This window comes from Nelumbo nucifera, chromosome 3 (genome assembly GCF_055504915.1).
Source record: "Nelumbo nucifera cultivar China Antique chromosome 3, China Antique-T2T, whole genome shotgun sequence".
Classification (NCBI taxonomy): domain Eukaryota; kingdom Viridiplantae; phylum Streptophyta; class Magnoliopsida; order Proteales; family Nelumbonaceae; genus Nelumbo; species Nelumbo nucifera.
The window spans coordinates 52,279,436-52,298,903 of NC_142651.1; the positions used below are offsets into that span (position 1 = coordinate 52,279,436).

The following is a 19,468-nucleotide window of genomic DNA, read 5'->3' on the forward strand; positions in this document are numbered from 1 at the left end:
TGTAGTCTGGTGGTTTTAATGAAATTACTTTTATTTATTAAAAATGATGCACAAATACAAGTTAAAACAGATGGTCAAACTCTACAAAAACAAGATACAATATTGTAAAGGTACACATAGAGTGCCCATAAATTTCTAAATATTTGATGTATACCAGAGGAGAAAATTCTGGTTTCTCAATTAGTGTGCAGTTTCAGAATTGAGTGTGGCATAAATTTTTTTAATTTCACTACCTATTTTGCTGGGATTTTCACACGATATGATCATTTTTTTTAAAGAAACTAACTGCACATGATATGATCATTAGATGATCATCTTTCACACCAATCACCAATATGCTCCCTAGACCAAACCAGAAGAAGAACCAAGACCAGGAAAGGATTCATCCTATTGAATTGATTGATTGCAACAACATCAAGGGGGTGTTCTTTCTTTGGATTTTGAGAGAGGGGAAAGTTGGTCAATGGGATTTTAATTCCCATTGACCAAGAATCCCATGTTCTTTTTTCAGATTTATGTGGGGACCAGGGAAAACTTTCCCACCTAGGGGGAAAGTTGCCAACACTTGAATGGGACAAAAATGCCCCTTTTAATAATGGATTTTTATGGCTAAAATGGTCATTACCTTATTTACATGAGAAATAAAAGAACATGGGTAAATTTACTTATCCGGATAAGTGTTTCCCAGGAAAAACTTACCCAGGTAACTTACCGAAAAACGAACAGGACCCAAGAGAGATCCAAAGGTTTCAGACTTTAACATCACCAAAATCCCACACCTCAGAAGGTTCAAATTTTGAACTCCTCTGCTACTTAGGAACTACACCTGCACCACCATCATCTGGGCCCACAGCATTGACATTCCTTTGGTAAAAAATAAAAAATAAAATCTATTGAAAATAAAAAAGATAGGTACAAGATAGGTGATAAGATATTGTCCACATAGATGAGAAAAGAAAAAAACCCAGAACCCACCTCCCTCTTCTAAACAATCTTTCCAAAGCCCAAAAAAAAGAATAAAACCCCAGACAAAAACACACAAATTAAACTCACACCTCCAATTCAAACGAACTAACCTACAACAGACTGTCAACAAAATCATCAAACCTCCCAACAGAATTACCCGCTTCCTCAGCTTCTACGAACAATTGAACATAGACCTCTTTACTACCTCTTTACTTCTCTTATTAATTTTCTTTGTTTTCTTTACTTTCTTAATGGGCCAGACCCCAAATAATCCCATCTTCAATCTGGAAAAAAAAAGACTTTCACATCTGAACAGTTCAGTGGTTTCTGACTTCTGAAGCATCTATCAGGAATTTCTCAATGGCCATTGGTTCCATAGGGTTAGCATTGATCCTTTCCAACTCCAAGAGCATATTCTTTTCAAAATCTGACCCACTGCCACCTAACCACTATCTTCAAGCCCATCCCCTTCAACTCCAGCTGACCTCAGTCTATTTGGATTATCAACACTCTTTACATTACAACAAGCCACCTCATGAACCAAATTGTTATTCTCCCAACCCTTCAAAGACCTAATGAATTTTTCTTCCAATTCCTTGAAAGTTCTCCTTCAAGAAAAAACAAACCCAAAGATTTTCTGACCTCCACCTCTATATTCACATCATCTTCCACTAAAGATTCACTCAAGTTATCATCATTATCTTCAGCCTTAATGTTTCCAACTTCATTTTCACTCTCTTCAAACTCTATAAATAGTTTCGTTCCATATTACTTTTTTCACTTGTACATTTTTACCTCTATCTCCTTGCAGCCATTATGCCCATGCTCCACTTCACGTCCAGATTAACCGCCCTCACCTCCTTTCTTGCTCCTTCCTTCTCATCTCTGCCTCCCATCCCTTCATTTGCCAAAAACCTCCCATCATAAAACCTTCAGAAGTCCTGTCCTCAACTTCCCTTCCAACAAATCTCCTCTGTAACACCCCCCCCCGGTCTTGAATGCATTGACATCCCAAAATAGGGTCCTTCAAGACCCCCAACCTTCATTCGTTTGATGAGGTTAATGCACAACATGGTTCACCTGAAATTAGCTTTTTCCCTAGTATGTGTGTTCATTCTCTTGCAACACAAAAAAAAAAAAAAAGAACAGAAGAAAGGAAATGAACCTTGGCACAGAGCAACAGCTTATACATGATAAGAAGACCATATGTACCTTAATGCATTCTTTTCCTGTATTTTCATCCTCTACTACTACAGCATCCATAAATTTTCCCATTGCAACTGTAACAGCAAGATTATACTTCTTCTGTGTTGGCCTACACAGATCAGTCATACGACCATGAACACCTGGAAACAAGCGCTTGAGAGTCTCAACAGCTTGGGACAACCTGGCATCCCGTTCATTTTCATGCCTATCAGCCTTCAGTTCACGCAACTGATCATCCACTTCAGAAATCTTTAACTTCAAAGATTCATATTTATTCCTGTATAAGAGAAGAATTCACTTTGATTAGAAAGTACATGGAATAGGAGAAGCAGATGGATAAAATTGCACCAGTCAACCATCAAATAGTTCTGTGTAAACCAACATTTTGAAATCTAGAAAGTGTTTGGTTTTTAACTCCGCCAGTGTGAGCTTGTCTTGCACCACCAGTCCCAAGCCCAGATTAAGTAGGAGGGTGCAGCAGGTTGGCAGCCAGCACTAAAACTCTTGCTAAACTCACATGAAATTTGATCCTAACTTGGATATGGCATTAAATAGAACGGACGGGTGAAACAGGGTTCATGTAGCCAACCCCATATAGTTGGGAAAAGCATGGATGATGATGAAAGTGGTTCAACATCAAAAGTGCCAGAACCAGCAGGTTTCCATTGAACTGGATTGTGGTCCAGTTCAGTTTCCAAAACAAGGAAAGTCCATTACAGTTAGAAAGCTAGATGTTAGCAATAAATGTGCAAACAATTATTAGACCGACCTAGATTCTCGATGCTTATCTTGCATTGCAGATAGATCCTTTTTAACTCGCTTGAGCTCTTCCTCATGCTTCCCAAGTGCATCAACAATTTTTTTAAGTCGTGTTTGCATTTGTTCCTCCTGTGACTCCAGCTCTTGCTCCCGATTTCTCAACTGTTGAAGATTTTCATCCAAATTTTTCTCAGCTTCAATATCAGCATGTTGTTGTCTATCCTGAACCTCTTTCTCATCTCTCAGCTTAGCAGTTTTCATTCCAGCATCTTCTTTACTGCAATATTAAAATTCCATTAATGGTTTTTACCTAGAGAAATATTATAGATGTTAATTAACAATATGCAAAATGTAATGAGTGACAGAATCATATGTAAATATCCATAATATCAATTACATCAGACACACACACAGAAATTTTAGGAGCAACTTAATCAATCAAAAAATTCCATCAATCAAGCATCAAGCAACTCGATCAATCAAGAAAGATCAATTCGGCCTTCTAAGAAGCAGAGCATGGAGGATTCGAAAATCATGAGCAGTTAAGCTTTTCTTTTCTGGTTCAAGGGGGGATGTGCGATTGTGTCATCGTGAGGTTCAGTATTTAATTCAAGTTCTTGCTTTTTTTCAAGTATTCGTTGATTCTTGTGCTTATTCTCTATGGATGTTAATGTTAATTAGTCTGACAAATTAGTTAATATTGATTTTCTTACTGCTATCAATGGTCCGATGATCCGTAATTGTCACGAATAGTGGTACAAATAGCAATTAGGTTAATATCTTTCTGGGTCAATTGTTCGTGACAGCCTTTGACCAATGTATTGACATGTTTTAACCTAAAGGGAATCAATGGAACAAGATTCGATAATTGCAACTATCTCAATTATTGTTATTTTGGTTTAACTGTTTTCACAAAGTTTAATGCTATCACTAGTTAATATGGAGCGCTATCGTACCCAGTCGATTAGTGATAAGTGTTAATCGAATGTTGGGTTTGGTCAGCTGATTTAGGAAACACAAGGTTTATTATGGCTATCCTAATAAATCTAAGGTTAAATGCTTGAATTGCAAGACTGCCGAAGTCTACCTAGGATCAATGACCAATTGATTAAATCCGAACCCTTGAATCAGAATTCGGTAAGACTGATTTCTCTTAAGTTGATATTGCTCTCTTGATTCTTTTTGAATTTTAATTATTTAATTTTCCCACTCTTTATATTGCACACTCGGCTGAGAAATTATTTCCCTAGCTCCCTGTGGGATTCGACCTAGTACCACTACTACTACAAATTTATTGTGGGACTAGCATTAATTTTGAGGGCTTCAACAACCCGTCACATACAAAGAGGGGAATTGTTCCATCAAAGGGGAATCCCCAACCCAAGTTTGTTCCCAAAACTTTATTAGGTTACCTAAGTTCAAGCCATACCTGATCCAAGGGGAGAATGATGGAAGTACATCATGGATGGTTCTCCATGGAGATGTAGTTGTAGCCCTTGCCAGAATTCTAGGATCCCAACCATTGTCCTCCAGCTCATGAATGCTAGCCACTATCTTCGTCCACAATTTGTCATTTTCCAAAGGAAACCTCCATAACCACTTCCCCCAATAAAGCCATGTTTCTTTTCCTAATATTTCTTATCCCAAGACCTCCTAATTTTTTAATTCCATTTACCACCTCCCAACCCACCCTATGGTCCTTCTTCTCCTCTCCTGGCTCCCACAAGAAATCCCTCATTAACTTTTCCAACATGTTGGAGATCTTTGTGGGAATCTTAAACACTGACAAGTAAACAGGTAAGTTATCTAGGGTAGACCTAATCAAAGTGATCCCCCCCAAGATTATATAATTTTTCCTCCAAGAAGCAAGTCTTTTCTTGAACCCTTCCACCACCAAGTTCCAAAAGCTTTCTTTCTTGGGATTATCTCCTAAGGGGAGGCCTAAGTAATTCGAAGGCCAATCCGAAATTGCACAACTTAAAACACCTGCATATTCTCTTATTTCCCTCCCCTCCATGTTCACCCCCGCTATACAACTCTTATCAAAGTTCACCTTGAGATTAGACATTTGCTCAAAGAGTTGTATTTCCAATTTTAAATTCATAATCCAAGTTATGTCCCCACCTTCACAGAAAAGAATTGTATTATCTGCAAATTGCAAGTGTGTAAGTGAAACTTCCTCCCTTCCTACTCTCCATCCTCTTAGTAAATTCCTCGAATCAGCTCTATGAATCAATCCGCCCAAGAACATCTACAATCAAGGTGAATAAAAAGGGGGAAAGTGGGTCACCTTGTCTTATTCCTCTCAAGGCAGGGAAAAAGTCCACCATAGTTTCATTCACCAAAATAGAATAGTGGCAATTCCTAACACAACCCCAAATCCATTTGCATTATCTGTCCCCAAAACCATAGCATATCAGCACCTCCAACAAAAAAGACCAATCAACTAGGTCATAAGCTTTTTCTAAGTCTAGTTTGCAAACCACTCCCTTCTTTGCTTTCCTAAAACTCTCCAGACTCTCATTTGCAATCAAGATTTGATCAATAGTCTGTCTTCCCTTCACAAACGCTCCTTGGTTGGATGCAATAATAGTAGGGAGAACTTTCTTTATCCTAAGAAACAGCACTTTTTCAATTATTTTTTCCAGGTTGTTCACTAAGCTTAGTCCTAATATTTTTTCTTTTTGTTTTTCCCTCTGAGACTCTCCTTTTCACAACAAGATGGTATCAGAGATAAAAGACTCCAAGAACGATTATCATGTCTTAAGATCTGTTAACCATATTCTTTTTATGTCATGATTATCTGTTTTTTTTCCTATGTTGTATTTCTTGTTTATCATTGTTGTATCTCTCATGAACTTTTACTTTGGTGTTTTGTGTTTCCTCATATAATTAATTTGTGGCAAAGTCTTCTTTCCCTTTATTTCTGTTACCGGTATGTTTTAGAACAGAGTTGTTAGGGGGCATTTAGTAGTGCTCAATCGACCTACAAATGCTGAAAATGTTGCTTGTACGGTGGTCAGTGATTGTATCGTTGAACCTCCAAACTCCAAAAACACCTCTGAAATTTTTAGCGGTCAAGATACCTCTAAGCACATCCATTCATCCAAAGGTAGCAGATGAAAAATGGTTCCACCCATGCCCTTTTATTATGTTGAAAAACCCACACTGTTCATTGTCTTCCTGTTGCAACCAGTTCGATGCTCTGGTCAAAATGACAGCTCCAATGTCCAAAAAAGGTGCAATGTTCAATGACAAAAGCAGCACGTTTAATGAAGCTACCAGTAGTGATGGAAAACCAACAATTTCTTTACACGAGTCGGATGGTTCCTCAACATCAGGGCTTGCTCTACAATGAAGATATTGGTTGTGGTTGTTGGGTTTGGGAGTGTTATCTCAACACTAGCCTTTAGGTTGTATTCGGTTTTTTCGTTTAGGCTGCGTTTGGTAGAAGTGTAAAATCGAACCGGGGTAAACTTCACACCCCGGTTCGATTTTGCAAGCATTTGGTAAACATGTAATTTACAATGAAAATCGGTGTAAAATTACATGTTACTGTTGAATTGCGGCACGCTCTCTCTCTCTTCTCCTTCTCCTCTCTCGCTCACTCGCTCTCTCTCTCTCTCTTCTTCTTCTTCTCCTTCTCTCTCCTTGTTCTTCTTCCTCCCGGTTTCACTCTCATTTGTTCATACCTACCATCGGTCTTCAACTTTCCCCCTTCTCCCCTTCTCCAATTAGTCTTCAATCTGGGTGCTCTGCTCAGCTTCCATGCCGCCGCAAGCTTCTTCACCGGCGTAAGAATCGGTGTTACAGATCTGTATCTCCTTCACCCGTACCAAACAACAACGAATTAGAGGGATTTGAGGTGTTGCAGATCTGCTCAGCCTCCATCGCTCGCCCCTTCACCCAGAGCAACACGTAGGTGCTGCTCGGAAAACTTTCCGGTACATCATCATGTTCTCGTCCTAGAAAGGAAGGAATCCTGCGAGCAACACGTAGAGAATGACCCCACAAGACCAGAGATCCGCTCTCAATCCGTTGTACCCTTTCTTCCTTAGAATCTTGGGGGCCACATAGGCCGGCGTCCCACACTACGTGTGTAGGAGTCCATCATTGAGGAACTGCTCTGGCAAAGCAAATAACCCCCAAAATCAAAGATTTTGAGATTTCCGTTCTCATCAAGGAGGAGATTCTCAGGTTTCTGATCACAGTGAGAGACGCCCCTGTTGTGGAAAAAATCAACAGCACTAATCAATTGCTGGAAATACTTTCGAGCGACGTCCTCCTTGAGCTTCCCTCTGTAGACCTTAGCGAAGAGCTCACCACCTCGAACGTACTCCATAATAAAGATCTTTGATTTCGTCGCCATGACTTCCTCGAGCTCGACAACGTTGGGATGGCGGACCAGACGCATGGCGGAGATCTCCCGCGTGATCTGCTCCATTAATCCTTCCTTCTTGACCTGGTCCTTGTTGATCACATTGATGGAAACGCTCTCGCCGGTATTGAGTTCCTTCCGCCAAGACCCAAATTTACACCATAGGAAACCAAACGTGATCAATGTAAATTTTCAAAATCAACCGGTCCTAATTTCCATCCATCATTAAACCAGTTTACATTTTTCCCTGGTGTAAAATTTGAATTTACACCACAAACAAATGCAGCCTGAATAAAAATTTTTTTGTTACTTATCAAAAAAATATATTTTGAAGGTGATTTTCTATTAATTCTGCAACTGTTAAGTAAATGATGTACATAAATGGTTAGGTAGATGGACCAGCCTAAGCTGTAGGGGGTCCCTTGGCACAATCCAGATTGTATTCTATTCTGATAAGCTGCTGATATGTTATTGATTAAAGAAAAGGCCAATAGTCCCACATATTAGTAATGGTAAAGCCAATACTTCATTCCAAGAACTATATATCTAATATCACAAGTATCACAATACAACACCATCAGTAAATAGCCATCATTGTTTGATCTTGAGAAACAATTATTAATAAGAACAACAAAATCACTAGTTTCTGTCAAGAACACACAACAATAAAGAGTTCCAAAGTTGATGCTTGAAAATATTGACATTTAAGAATTAGTAGAGCAAATTAAGCATAAGAGTATAATTAACTGACAAGATCAAGAGAAATACATTATCAGCCTAAGATTATTATGACTGACCAAAACACTCAAAAACGAAAACTTACATCTGGTTGTATTCCTTTAATTGGCTGTCAGCTAGTTGTAGTTTTCCAGCACCATCTTGACCCTTTTCATTTAGACTGTTTAACTCTATTGTGACATCATGCAGATCATTCTGTAGTTTTTTAATTTCTTCATCATGCTTCCTCCGATCTTCAATCTTCTTATCTAGCTCCTTTCGGCTACTTTTGATCTTTGAATTAATACGGGACATTTCTTCCTTTAACTTCAGAAGCTCAGGTTGCTGCCAAGAGGAAAGCAACACAATGAGGAATCTAGTATCTATTACAATTAGGTTACATATATCATAAAGCTAAATCTAATTGTCATTTGAAACAAACAAGAGGAAAAATTATTCCTTCACAAGGCCACTGTGACATAGCAAAACCAAAAAAAAACCAAGACAATCATATGCTCCAGGTAGATGTTGCATTTGCAGATGCACATTCCCTTCTCAAAAATGACTACGAGTCAATAATGCAGAGGTGATTTCTTTTATGGACATAATGCAGTACGACATGTTATGCACATAAGGAAGGAAAACAATAGTAGAGTAAATGTTGAAATGGCAATCAATAAGGAATTATGGATCAAAATGATGGAGTTGGATGAAGGTGTGTGCTTCCACCACAAATTCTCAATTCTTTTGAATGGAAGTCTCACTGATTTTTTTCAAAAATTCTAGAGGCATTAGACAGAGTGGCCCATTTTCCTCTCTTCCCTTCATCTGTACAATGGAGGCTTTGGCAAAACTAAAGAAAGGGCAGCTCAGGGAGGCTTCCCTGGTGGTTTTGGTGTTGTTGACGGCTTTACCAAAGTTGAGCTACTTTATTTTGCAATGATGCTTGTCAAAGAAGTGTCTCAAGAGAAGTACAGAATCTAATTGAGTTTTGAATAGGTTTGAAATGGTTTCAGGCCTGAGAATTAATTCAAAAGAAGCTCTACAGGACACAATTATCAGGGGCAAGCTCCACCACTGTGCTAATAGCCCATCTTGCAGCCCTCCCATTAGGACCCACTATTCCAAAAGTGAGAGCAACCCTATCTCTCTCTTTCATTTTTGCACCTTCATGTCATCAAATGGGAGGGGCATGGGGATGTAAAAAGATTGTATCAACTTGTTCTGACCCAGGACTATAAGCTTATGGGCTCAGTCTCATATCATCATTGAAAAACAAAAGAAGATTTCCATATTCAAGCTGAGCTCAAACCAAAATAGCCCAGTGTTTTAAAAGCGCAAGGCACAAAAAAGGCGCAGGGGTCAATTTGTGCCTAAGGTGCAAGGCACAAGGCGAGGCGCGCGCCTTTTTGAAGCAAGGTGCAAAAATACAAAAAAAAATGCTAAAAATCAAAAAAAAATATTAAACATAATATTACTAAAAATATAAAGTTAAACTTTAAAATAATGTTTTAAAAAACCTATTATCTAAAATTAAAATACATAAACATAAGATGCAAAGCATATTCAAATGAGAATTTAAAAATAAAATCAAACATATAAAACATTTTCAAGCATGTAAAACCTCTAATCTCTTTTTTCACTCAATTGCAGTACTTCACATAGCTAATGTAATGTAAAACATATTAAATTCCTGATTCTACGAGCCGCCTTTGTGCCACGCCCCTCGAGGCGTGCCTTTTAAATCACTGAAATAGCCAACAAGCATTAGCTCTTCTTGAAAAGGAGGTGACCCAGTGCTAGAACTAGTTAGGCAGCAATACCTCTTTATTCTTCTTCTTTTTTATGTTATGTTATTTAAATAAGGGCAGAATTGTAATTTTATATTATATTAAGAAATAATTAAAGCAGGGGGGCAGTTATGAGAGAGTTCGTTCAATCTCTCTCTCTCTTTTGCAACCCTATTTTCCTCCCCTCTTCTTCTTTTCTCCTATTTTCTTTTATTGCAAGGCAAATCACATGGTATCACTCTATCAGAGAACTAGTGATTGGCCTGCAACCCTCTTGATCGTCATGCATCCTTTGCATCGAAAGACTTCATTCTATTCATAAGGGAAGGAAAAGGAACTGAAAAGTACTGGTCGTTTTCCAGAGTAGGAGGATTCCATGCTGTTGTGGTTGGTGTAGTTTTGGTGGTTTGCTAAGGACCCCTAATCAGCAGTTCAAATAGTAACAGCATAGATGAACATGTTGGGCGAATCAATCTCCTCCTTGTTTGTGATGACTATGTGATTTATTGTGGTGTGGCAGTAACTCAGTAAGTTATTTACATGTTTTATGACATCTGCCAGTAATCCAAGTGCGCGAAAGACTTCTTAATATTCTTTGTTGTTGCTGTAAGTGTGTCTTAGCGGGTATCCAGCAGTAGTTGGACTTTGGTAGAGTGGTTTAGTGAGTGTCCAGTAGCAGTTGGTTATTGGCTAGGCAACCAGTAAGGTTTTTCAGCTTTATGGCTTCATCAAGTAATGAAAATAAATCTTCCATGATGTTACAGCCAGATTTTATGGTCATTCAAATGACTTCTGTTAAGCTCAAGGATACCAATTGTGTACCGTCATCTCAGGAGGGGACCAAAAAAGACACATTCAAGAATTTGCAGGTGTCTAAGGACACTAGGAATTTAAAAAAAAAAAAAAAAAGTATTGCATATATGTTTTATAAATTTGAACAAGACTTTGAATCCATCTAGAGGTCCAAATAATGGCCCATTTGGTGGCACATTTATAGCTAGTTTGGGAGTTCGGAATCCAGCATTGCATATATGATAATTATGGCTTCGACAAGATTTTGAACCATCAAATGACCAAAGTAATGACCCATTTGGTGCTGAATGTAGGGCTGCTTTTTGGGAACCCATCTTTGATGATAGCTATATGTTCTGTGTGTGTGTGTGTGGAGAGAGACAGAGAAAAGGCCAGCATACACAAAATTATGGTGGCAAGATACACTTATATAGGACGTTTAATATGATGAAAAAAAAGCAAGTGCATGAGAAATATTATTCAGGCCAAGAGAAAAGAATATATGAGAGATAATGTCTGTAAAGGTACTGACCTTCTTATCAAGTTTACTCTTTTTCTCTACAATCTTCTTATCACAAAGTGCAATCTCTTTCAAATATCCAGCTTGTTCTTTCTTTTTGGCACTCACTTCATGTTCACACGCCTCTTGCTCCTTCAGAACCTCTTCACAATTTCTTTTTTCAGCTTCAAGGTCATCATTTGTTTTTTTCAACTCCTTTCCAATGTTAAATAATTGCCACAAAAAATGCTCTTCTTTCAAAGATTTCTGTAACATAGAAAAGAAGTAATACTTGTAACTATGAAGAGCAAATTTTGTAACAGATTCTATGATTGAGCTTCAGGGGAAACCATGCTCATAATGCCACCTCACATTTTACCATTATTAAATAATAAAAAGCAACTTCTGACATAGCATTTAAACTAAATCCAATAAATTTTACATGGTAATTCAAAAGAACAAAATCCAATAGATTGAAAACTGGACCACATATCGGACCAAAAAGCTTCAGTTCCCAGGTTTATCAGTTTAACCGCTTGCTGCCAGAACCTCTATAAAACAGTGAACTTGAAAGCTATCCAATTCCTGATTTCACAGCTAAACCAGGCAGTGCATGAAGTCCAGTTTTCAAAAATTTTGCAAAAACCAAAGCATTTGCAAGAGCAATTAAGAAAGTTTACAACATAATTAACAAAAACACTGGCAATGCTTCCTCTTACAAACATGAGGCATCAAAATGACTAATTTACTTGGAAAAATATGCTCACATGGTCAACTAAATTCAATAAACTAAAACAAAAAGTTAGAAAGGAAATATAAATTATTACCTTTCAATAAGAAGATTTTGGATCTCACGATATGGATGCAAGAAAAATAGAAATGAAACTAGATAGATGAAAAGTCCAAGGAAGAAGCAACTTCATAACAAAAGGATAAGCTCAAGCAACTATCATGTGATACTTTATGGAGCCCAAGGAAGAATAATCTAGCTATAATAAATTATTGAACATCACAAAAATATCAAAAGGGAGATAATGAATTAAAAGGCTGTGTAAGAACTTTATAATGAATACCAGCTGATCTTGCAAGCGCTTATGTTTTTCAGCCTCTTCTTTCTGTTCTTTCTTCTGCTTTCTCTCCATGACTACTTGTCTCTTTCTCTGATAAACAAGTGCTGATTTTTCTTCAGCCCTGGCCTTCTGTTCTTCTAGATCCTCGTAGTCTTTCTTAAGGTCTTCAGAACCAGATATCTGCTCAAGAAGTGCAGTGAGCTCCTTGGGATTTTTTGACGCAATTGACTCCACATCACCCTACAACACAATGTGATAAGACTTGAGCAATCAAACACCTTATATCCAGCATAACTAACAAGCATAGCCACACATTTACACATCAAGATCAATGCAGTCAGGTAGAACTACAAAGTAAAACAGAAGCATATGGAAAGCATAACTATTATAAAGTAATTATGATAAACAATGTTTAAACTATACACGATGCATTAACACTGACATGTGAATTCTAGTGAGAGCTTAACATATTTCTAAAACATGAAACACTTCAACATGTATGAGAATGAAAAAAGGCAAGATGGGAAAGATGTGAAGGAAACAGAAAAGTCTCATATTGAAACCCCAGCGGTGGTTACACCAGATACGGTAATTATTCAAAAGCATTTGAATTTAGAGATGAAGGGACGAGCATTAAAACTTTCACATAAGTATTAAGAAAAGGGGCCACATCAGACCCTAGGTGGGGACCACCTGTTGAAAAGGCATTTAGGATGGGAGTAAATCAGAACTGACTGGGAGGAGAAATGACCAGTTGGTTGAACCGGGTCAGGGGATTGGCTGAGTGGAAAAGTTGGGTGCATGTGACATTTTTAATAATCATGAGTCGAGGGCTAAAGAGTGCAAGAGGGCCAACAGGAGACAAATAACATGTGTCCATTATCATACCCGGTTAGTCCCTCTACGAAGAATGAACCGAAAAAATGTCCGCTACAGTGGCATCCAAGGGCAGAATCTCAGAAGATTTACTCCAACCAATCTGCGACTGATCGACCTAATCCCAGATATACTAGGACTAGATCGGAGGAAAATGAAGTTGTTGGTGGAGGTTGGGTGGCTTGTACTGACTCAGACGAGGATGACTTTTCTTCAAACTCCATGTCACTCATTGGCAGTGTGGGGGAAAATGATAAGCCGGAAGGCAAAAGAGGATGGGCTTAGTACTGAGTTGCTCTTTGCTGAAGAAGACTGTAAGGATACTAAAACCCCTGTTTTGGCCTCAACTAATGACAAAGGAGGTAATGCCAACACCGTGTACAAGAAGGTCAATGAGGAGGAAAGTCAAATCCTGGGCAAAGGAAGACCAGAACCAAGTCAAGCTCATTGGCAGGGTGTCTATAAGGAGATAGATGAGAATCTTTCAAAGGCCTAACAGAGAGACTCCAGGCGGGGATAGGCAACAACTTTTTGGGGGTGATCACAGAATGTTAACAGAGTCGGGATGGACTTTTCGAGCTTAATCTAAGAGTGTACAGAGTAATATCCAACCAAATGAACATGGAAGGGCTACAGAGCCTTCAGTCCCAGCCGTCATTTCTACCAAGACCCAGGTACTTTTGTGATTTCGTTTTCGGATACTAACTTGTGCTCTGTGTCTGAGAATCTTTGTCCAAGTTCCCAGCCTATTGCAAAGCCGCAAGCCTTTGCTAATTTAGCCTGAGCCACTACTTTGAGGGAAGAGGAAGAGGATAGAAGGGAAAAGATTGTGGTGATAGAAGAGGAGGAGAAAGGAAAAAAGAATTTGGGAATTGATAGAAGCCTTATTTGAGAAATTGAAGAGGAAAGAATGAGAAGGAAGTACAGAAAATAGCAATTACAAAACATCCCAAAATGAGTTATCCCTGTTAACCCCTTGTTTAGCAAGAGCATCAGACCGCCGAGTCCAGATCCATCAACCAAGCCACAACTGCCTTCGAGTCCCCTTCTATTATCAGATTTTCCACACCAAGTTGAACTGCTAATTGAATCCCTTGTATAGCTGCTAATAATTCAGCTCTAGTAGAACCTCCATTTTCCACTGGACCAGAGAAAAAAGCTAGGATATTACTGTCCTTCCCTCATCACCCCTTCAATTCCCGACAGTCCAGGGTTACCTCGACTACTACCATCAAAATTGAGTTTTACAACCCCATCAGGAAGATGAACCCATTCTGCAATAACACTCTGCTTTCAAGATGAACTGCTAGCCACTACCAACCAACACCACTGCAAGTCATCAAAAGTAAGGACTGGAACAAGACGGTAGTCTTCAACCAATGTAAATACCCTTGTCAAGATGTAATCCTTGACTTCTAGCAAACACATTCCCTTATAATAATTCATTGAGTGATAAGAGGGTATGGAGGTGGAGCAAGGATGGTGTTTTCATAATCAATCCTTTTTTATAATAAGTTGGTTGAACCTAGGGAGGTCAGCTCACTTAGGCTAGGATTTGGTGTCTTGGAGCTCCTGCTAAAATTGTCTTGCTATCATGGACTGCCGCACTAAACTAGTTACTAGTGTTCAACCACTGTGGGTCATACTTTTTTTTTGTAATGAGAGTTTGGAATCTGTGGATCATACTTTTCTCCATTGCATTTATGTTCAAAGACCCCGGGGAATATGGAAGATTTTCTAAGGAGCTGGTATTTACAGGGATGATTAAGAGAAGAAAGTGATTTGGAGGTCCTTCCTCTGGATTTAGTTTGGGCTTTTTGGGGTACAATTTACTCCTGGGTAGCAGTACATAGATGTTTTGGTGGGCAGCCCTTATAGTTCTTTTTTTTCATTTCTGATACATTTTTTTGTAATTACCAGAGAGCATTCTGATGTATAGTCTTGGGATTGAGGTGCACATGTTCTTCCTGCGGCAGAATTTTTGGCTTGTATTTTTGTTTATCTTTAATACAATAATTTACCATTATCTAGAAAAAAGATGAACCTAACAGACTCACATCTCCAGATAAATATTGAAATCTTTAGTACTTGAAACTTGACAGTTGGCATTAACCATGACCCTCTTTGCACATACAATAAATAACAGAACATTGAGAAAATAATGGCAACCAACTTTTTGAGGTATTGCAATTCCTCTCACTCTATTAATATTAATCAGTTTCATCTTCATGTGCAAAATCCTCAAAATCTAACTTGTCTCTCTGTAACAATTGATGGAATCATGCCATGGTACTGAATCCCGTCACCCACCACTAGCCTCTATACCTTCATACAGAACCCTCATTTCATGCACATACCTAGGAAGTGCTCAGCGCAGATTCATATATTTATATTCATTTGGACTTTGTAAGGCCCTCTCCTCTCAAAAGGATAATTAAATTCGAAGGAACAACTAGAACCAATCAAAAGAGGAGATAGTAACATAACAAGTAATGATTGCAGAGAAATGTAATGTAGCACGTTGATATTAGTCAAAAGAATAAACATTTGAAATTTGTGTGATGGGTTACAAGGTCTGTGCATCAAAAGATAAAATACAAAAGAATGTAAAAGTAATAATATAAATGCGCGTGCAACGCAATCCAAAATCAAGTTGAAAGTACCTGAAAAACAAGGAAGTTTCGCGCCTTGACAAGAATACCAAGCGACTTCAGCTTATTGTTATACTCATCCCACGTCACAATCTTTCCATCAAGTCTGTACTCGCTGCCTCCAGAACTCGTGATCGTTCGCGTGAACTGAATCTCCGAGCCATTACTCAGTTGGTAAACAAGCCGAACAAAAGCCCTTCTTCCCTTCTGTTCCTTCTCCTTGTCATCATAAGCATAAATCAAATCCTTCAGCTGCGCGCCTCGCAATTGAACCGAACGCACACCAAGAACGAAGCTTATGGCGTCCATGAGATTAGACTTTCCAGCGCCATTCGGACCGATAATTGCAGTGAAGTCATAGAACGGGCCGATGATTTGCTGACCTTTATACGATTTGAAATTCTCGAGCTCTAGACGGAGAATCTTCCCGGGAGACAGCAAAGAGGGCATAATTTAGTGGACGGAGTTCGTAATTAGGGTTTCGGATGGACTTCAATCGATAATATCGTGGAGTATTCAGAGATAGGGCTTTGAGGTCCAAATGCTAGGGTTCCATGGAGATCTCGCGTCTGTACGACTTTAGGAGAGAATGAACTGGAGGTGGAATCTGGGAGCAGTGAGAGACGAAGCGAATTGAAGATTGTTAGTGGCGGGAACGAGGAGAGAGTGAAGATAGCGAGCAGAAAAAGTGAAATAACGGAAGCTGTATACTAAGGAATAAAAGAGGCTGGCACCCAACCAAACACGACGGAACGGGCCTCAGTCTCTGCGTCAGAACCCGGACCGGGTGGGTTGCCGAACCGTCAAATGAAAGTCAACTTTGACCGTATTAAGGCCCTGTTGCTGTTGGCCTGTTGGGGGTGTCCTTCAATTACAATTATCCAAAAAAGATGAAATACTTTCAAGGCCTTGCTCGTTTTTCAAAATTTCGTTGGATAAGTGCACGTAAAATGTTTTATGCGAAAACGGTAATTTGACTTACCCATGTTATTTTTACTAGCGGAGGGTCCCTCCGTTGCCAGGTAAATTATTATATATATAGGAAAAAATTTTGTAAAATGTAAATTTTTTAATTAAAAGTTTATTAGAAAAAATATCTATTTAATATAAATAAAAATTTATAGATAATACTATATTTAATTTAATAAAATAAAACAATAAATAAATAATCACGGTTATCGCCCATTGGGCAATAGAGTGAAAGAGGGAGATATGACTTTTGAGTTTTGCCACTGTATTTTTGTTTTTTATAATGGAATAATTGTAAATAACTAATTTAATTTAATAAACAAATAAATTTACAAAATAAATAAGATAAATAGACAATCAAGTGAAAGAGTAAATATATACATGATTCTATGTCTTACTTTGCTAACAATAATAATTTGTTAAATTATTAAATTATTAACTAATTAAATAATTTAGTAAAGTAAGTAAATAAATAAATAAAACTTTATGTATTATCAACACAAAATTGGTAAAGGCTATCTCAAATTATTTAATTGATAAATTTAGCATTATTAATGGATCGAGTTGAACTACCGGGCCCGGTTTGTGGCTCGGCTTGGCCTAAGGCTTGGCCTGTGGCACATCATGGGCCCGTACAGGCTCAGGCTAAAATAAAATTTTAAGATCTTTAATTTTTTGTCTATATTTTAAATTTATGTTAAATTTTTCATTTTTTTTATTTTTAAAAACAAAACATGGCTTAGCCCGGTTCGTAGCCCAACCTAGCCTAAGACTTCACTCATGGGCCAACTCGGACCGTGCTGTGCCACATTTTTGGAGATATAAAATCATGTATAGAAATCTAATTATTAACCATGCAATATAAACTTGCTTCATTCCAAGCATGTTGTTAAACAAATTATAAGTGAAAGAATATAGATTAAACTTGAGATGAGGCTCTCTACCAACAAAAACAAATTTAAGATGAGGCTTAGGATTCGTGAAGGGAGGCAAAAATCCTTAGGCATGTATGTGCATTGAATCAAATCATATCAGATTGGATAAGGGTGGATCCATTGAATGCAATTCATCCTTAACTAGATTGAATTCAACTGGAAATAGGACAAATGGATACTTTTTGCAACCCTATTTAAAGGAAGTTGTTCCAAGGAGCCCTTGTAGTACCATAATTTGGCTTTTTCTTTCTCTGTCCATTAGAGACAATTTGTTCCAGCTCCTACTTATTTCTTATTTATTTTTGGGGATTGGTTTAGGCACATCTAATTAGATAAACCAGGCAAAACACTTGTAGAAAGACTATAAAATTTTTCCATGTAAAATATCAATACATAAAGATGTTTTTGGTCTTTAAAAATGTGCTTTTGAAGAGAATTTTTGTTTTGAATACTGCTCAGGGTTATGCCCCTTTAATTACAAAACATAACACGTTCAATTTGTTAAATTGTATTTCTAATTTTGACAAGTCTATTTCATCCCCTATAGTTCAATGGTTCTTGTACTAAATCCTAGAGAAGGGAAGCGGACTATACAAGCTGACGTAACCTTTGAAGAATACAGTAAATTACAACTACCATTAAGTTGTTATTTTATGTTAGTTGATATGGAATGGAGTTAAATTCTCAAATTCATCCAATTTATTCTAAGGTGATGTTTGTGCAATTGGTCTAGATGTTCATAAAAAACTTGGATTGTGGATTATGCTATATTCCTAGAAAAGGACTTTAGGTTGCTAGTGCAGGGAAAAGCTACCTCACCACTAGAACTTCTTAGAGAAAATAGATGCAAGCAACAAAAGTTTTGGAACTAAAGTATAGAAGGAACAAATATATTGATTGTGATAGATGTTAGATTGATATATAAACATCAAAATCATACATATTGTGTATAAAAAGGGGTTGCAATACACTATTCATTTCTTATAAATTTTAACTAGGCTTGTGCTTACAATCATGATAACACAGGTTTGAATCTAAGTATGGCCACTTAGTACTAAAAAATTCCAAAGGTTTAGATTTGTATTCAGTTCTATCCTCCCAAAACCCCATATAGCAGGGGCCATCTAAATTATTTTTCCTTCCCATTGATTTATAGTACCTCCTCTCAATTTACTCCAATGAAGTTCCACCTCACTATTTTACATATGATTTCCACTGTCAGTTATTGTGCAATCTCATGAAGAACATGTTGGTTTGAAGTATCATATTTCTAACATAAACTATAATGTATCAAGTGGAGTTTGTTATCATATACCAGACAAAACAACTCTTATGTACATTACTATTGGAAATGGTGGAAATCGTAAGGTCTCGCTGAAAGGTGAGGTCTAAGTGCCTAATTCAATGGCTTTCATCAATAAAGTGGTTTAAGACATCACATTATGTTTTCTATAATGAAATATCATCCTTTTTATGTAACACTCATGTTTTGCTAAGTCAAAGTTGGTGTGATACTAAGGATCCACACTGATTTGATTTATTGAGAATAACCCACCTAAAATTTTATTTTCTTGTGGGGCTATTCTTAGAAAAATAACAATACAGCTAAAAAAGAATGATACAAAAAATCTATATGATAGAATCTAGAATATCTGACATTTTCTCATTGAAGCATCAAAAGTCCTTTTATTATTTAGTGATATTTATATTTGTCTTTCTGTAATTAAAAATGATATACTTCTTACAATGTATATAATTTCCTGCAACAAATTGTCAATCACTCCTAAAATCCAAAGATCTTCTTCTACTTTAGCATTTATAAACTACCCAACAAGCACTACAAAAGAGCGAACATTTACC

At 37.6% G+C, this 19,468-nt stretch overlaps 1 protein-coding gene and 1 pseudogene across 1 annotated transcript in view; both read right to left on the bottom strand.

Moving 5' to 3' along the window:
- The window catches only part of TTN8 (Structural maintenance of chromosomes (SMC) family protein), a 32,762-nt gene extending 16,363 nt beyond the window's left edge, over positions 1–16,399 (bottom strand). Inside the window, exons 1-6 of the mRNA XM_010264023.3 lie at positions 15,717–16,399; positions 12,181–12,417; positions 11,141–11,374; positions 8,133–8,371; positions 2,942–3,208; positions 2,179–2,449 (exon numbers count right to left, since the gene is read on the bottom strand). Coding sequence (XP_010262325.1) covers positions 2,179–2,449; positions 2,942–3,208; positions 8,133–8,371; positions 11,141–11,374; positions 12,181–12,417; positions 15,717–16,154 — 1,686 coding nt within the window. The 5' untranslated portion in view covers positions 16,155–16,399. The remainder of the gene's footprint in view (positions 1–2,178; positions 2,450–2,941; positions 3,209–8,132; positions 8,372–11,140; positions 11,375–12,180; positions 12,418–15,716) is intronic.
- Positions 6,834–7,474, bottom strand: LOC148801217 (CBL-interacting serine/threonine-protein kinase 25 pseudogene; annotated as a pseudogene).
- Positions 16,400–19,468: the final 3,069 nt, after the last annotated feature.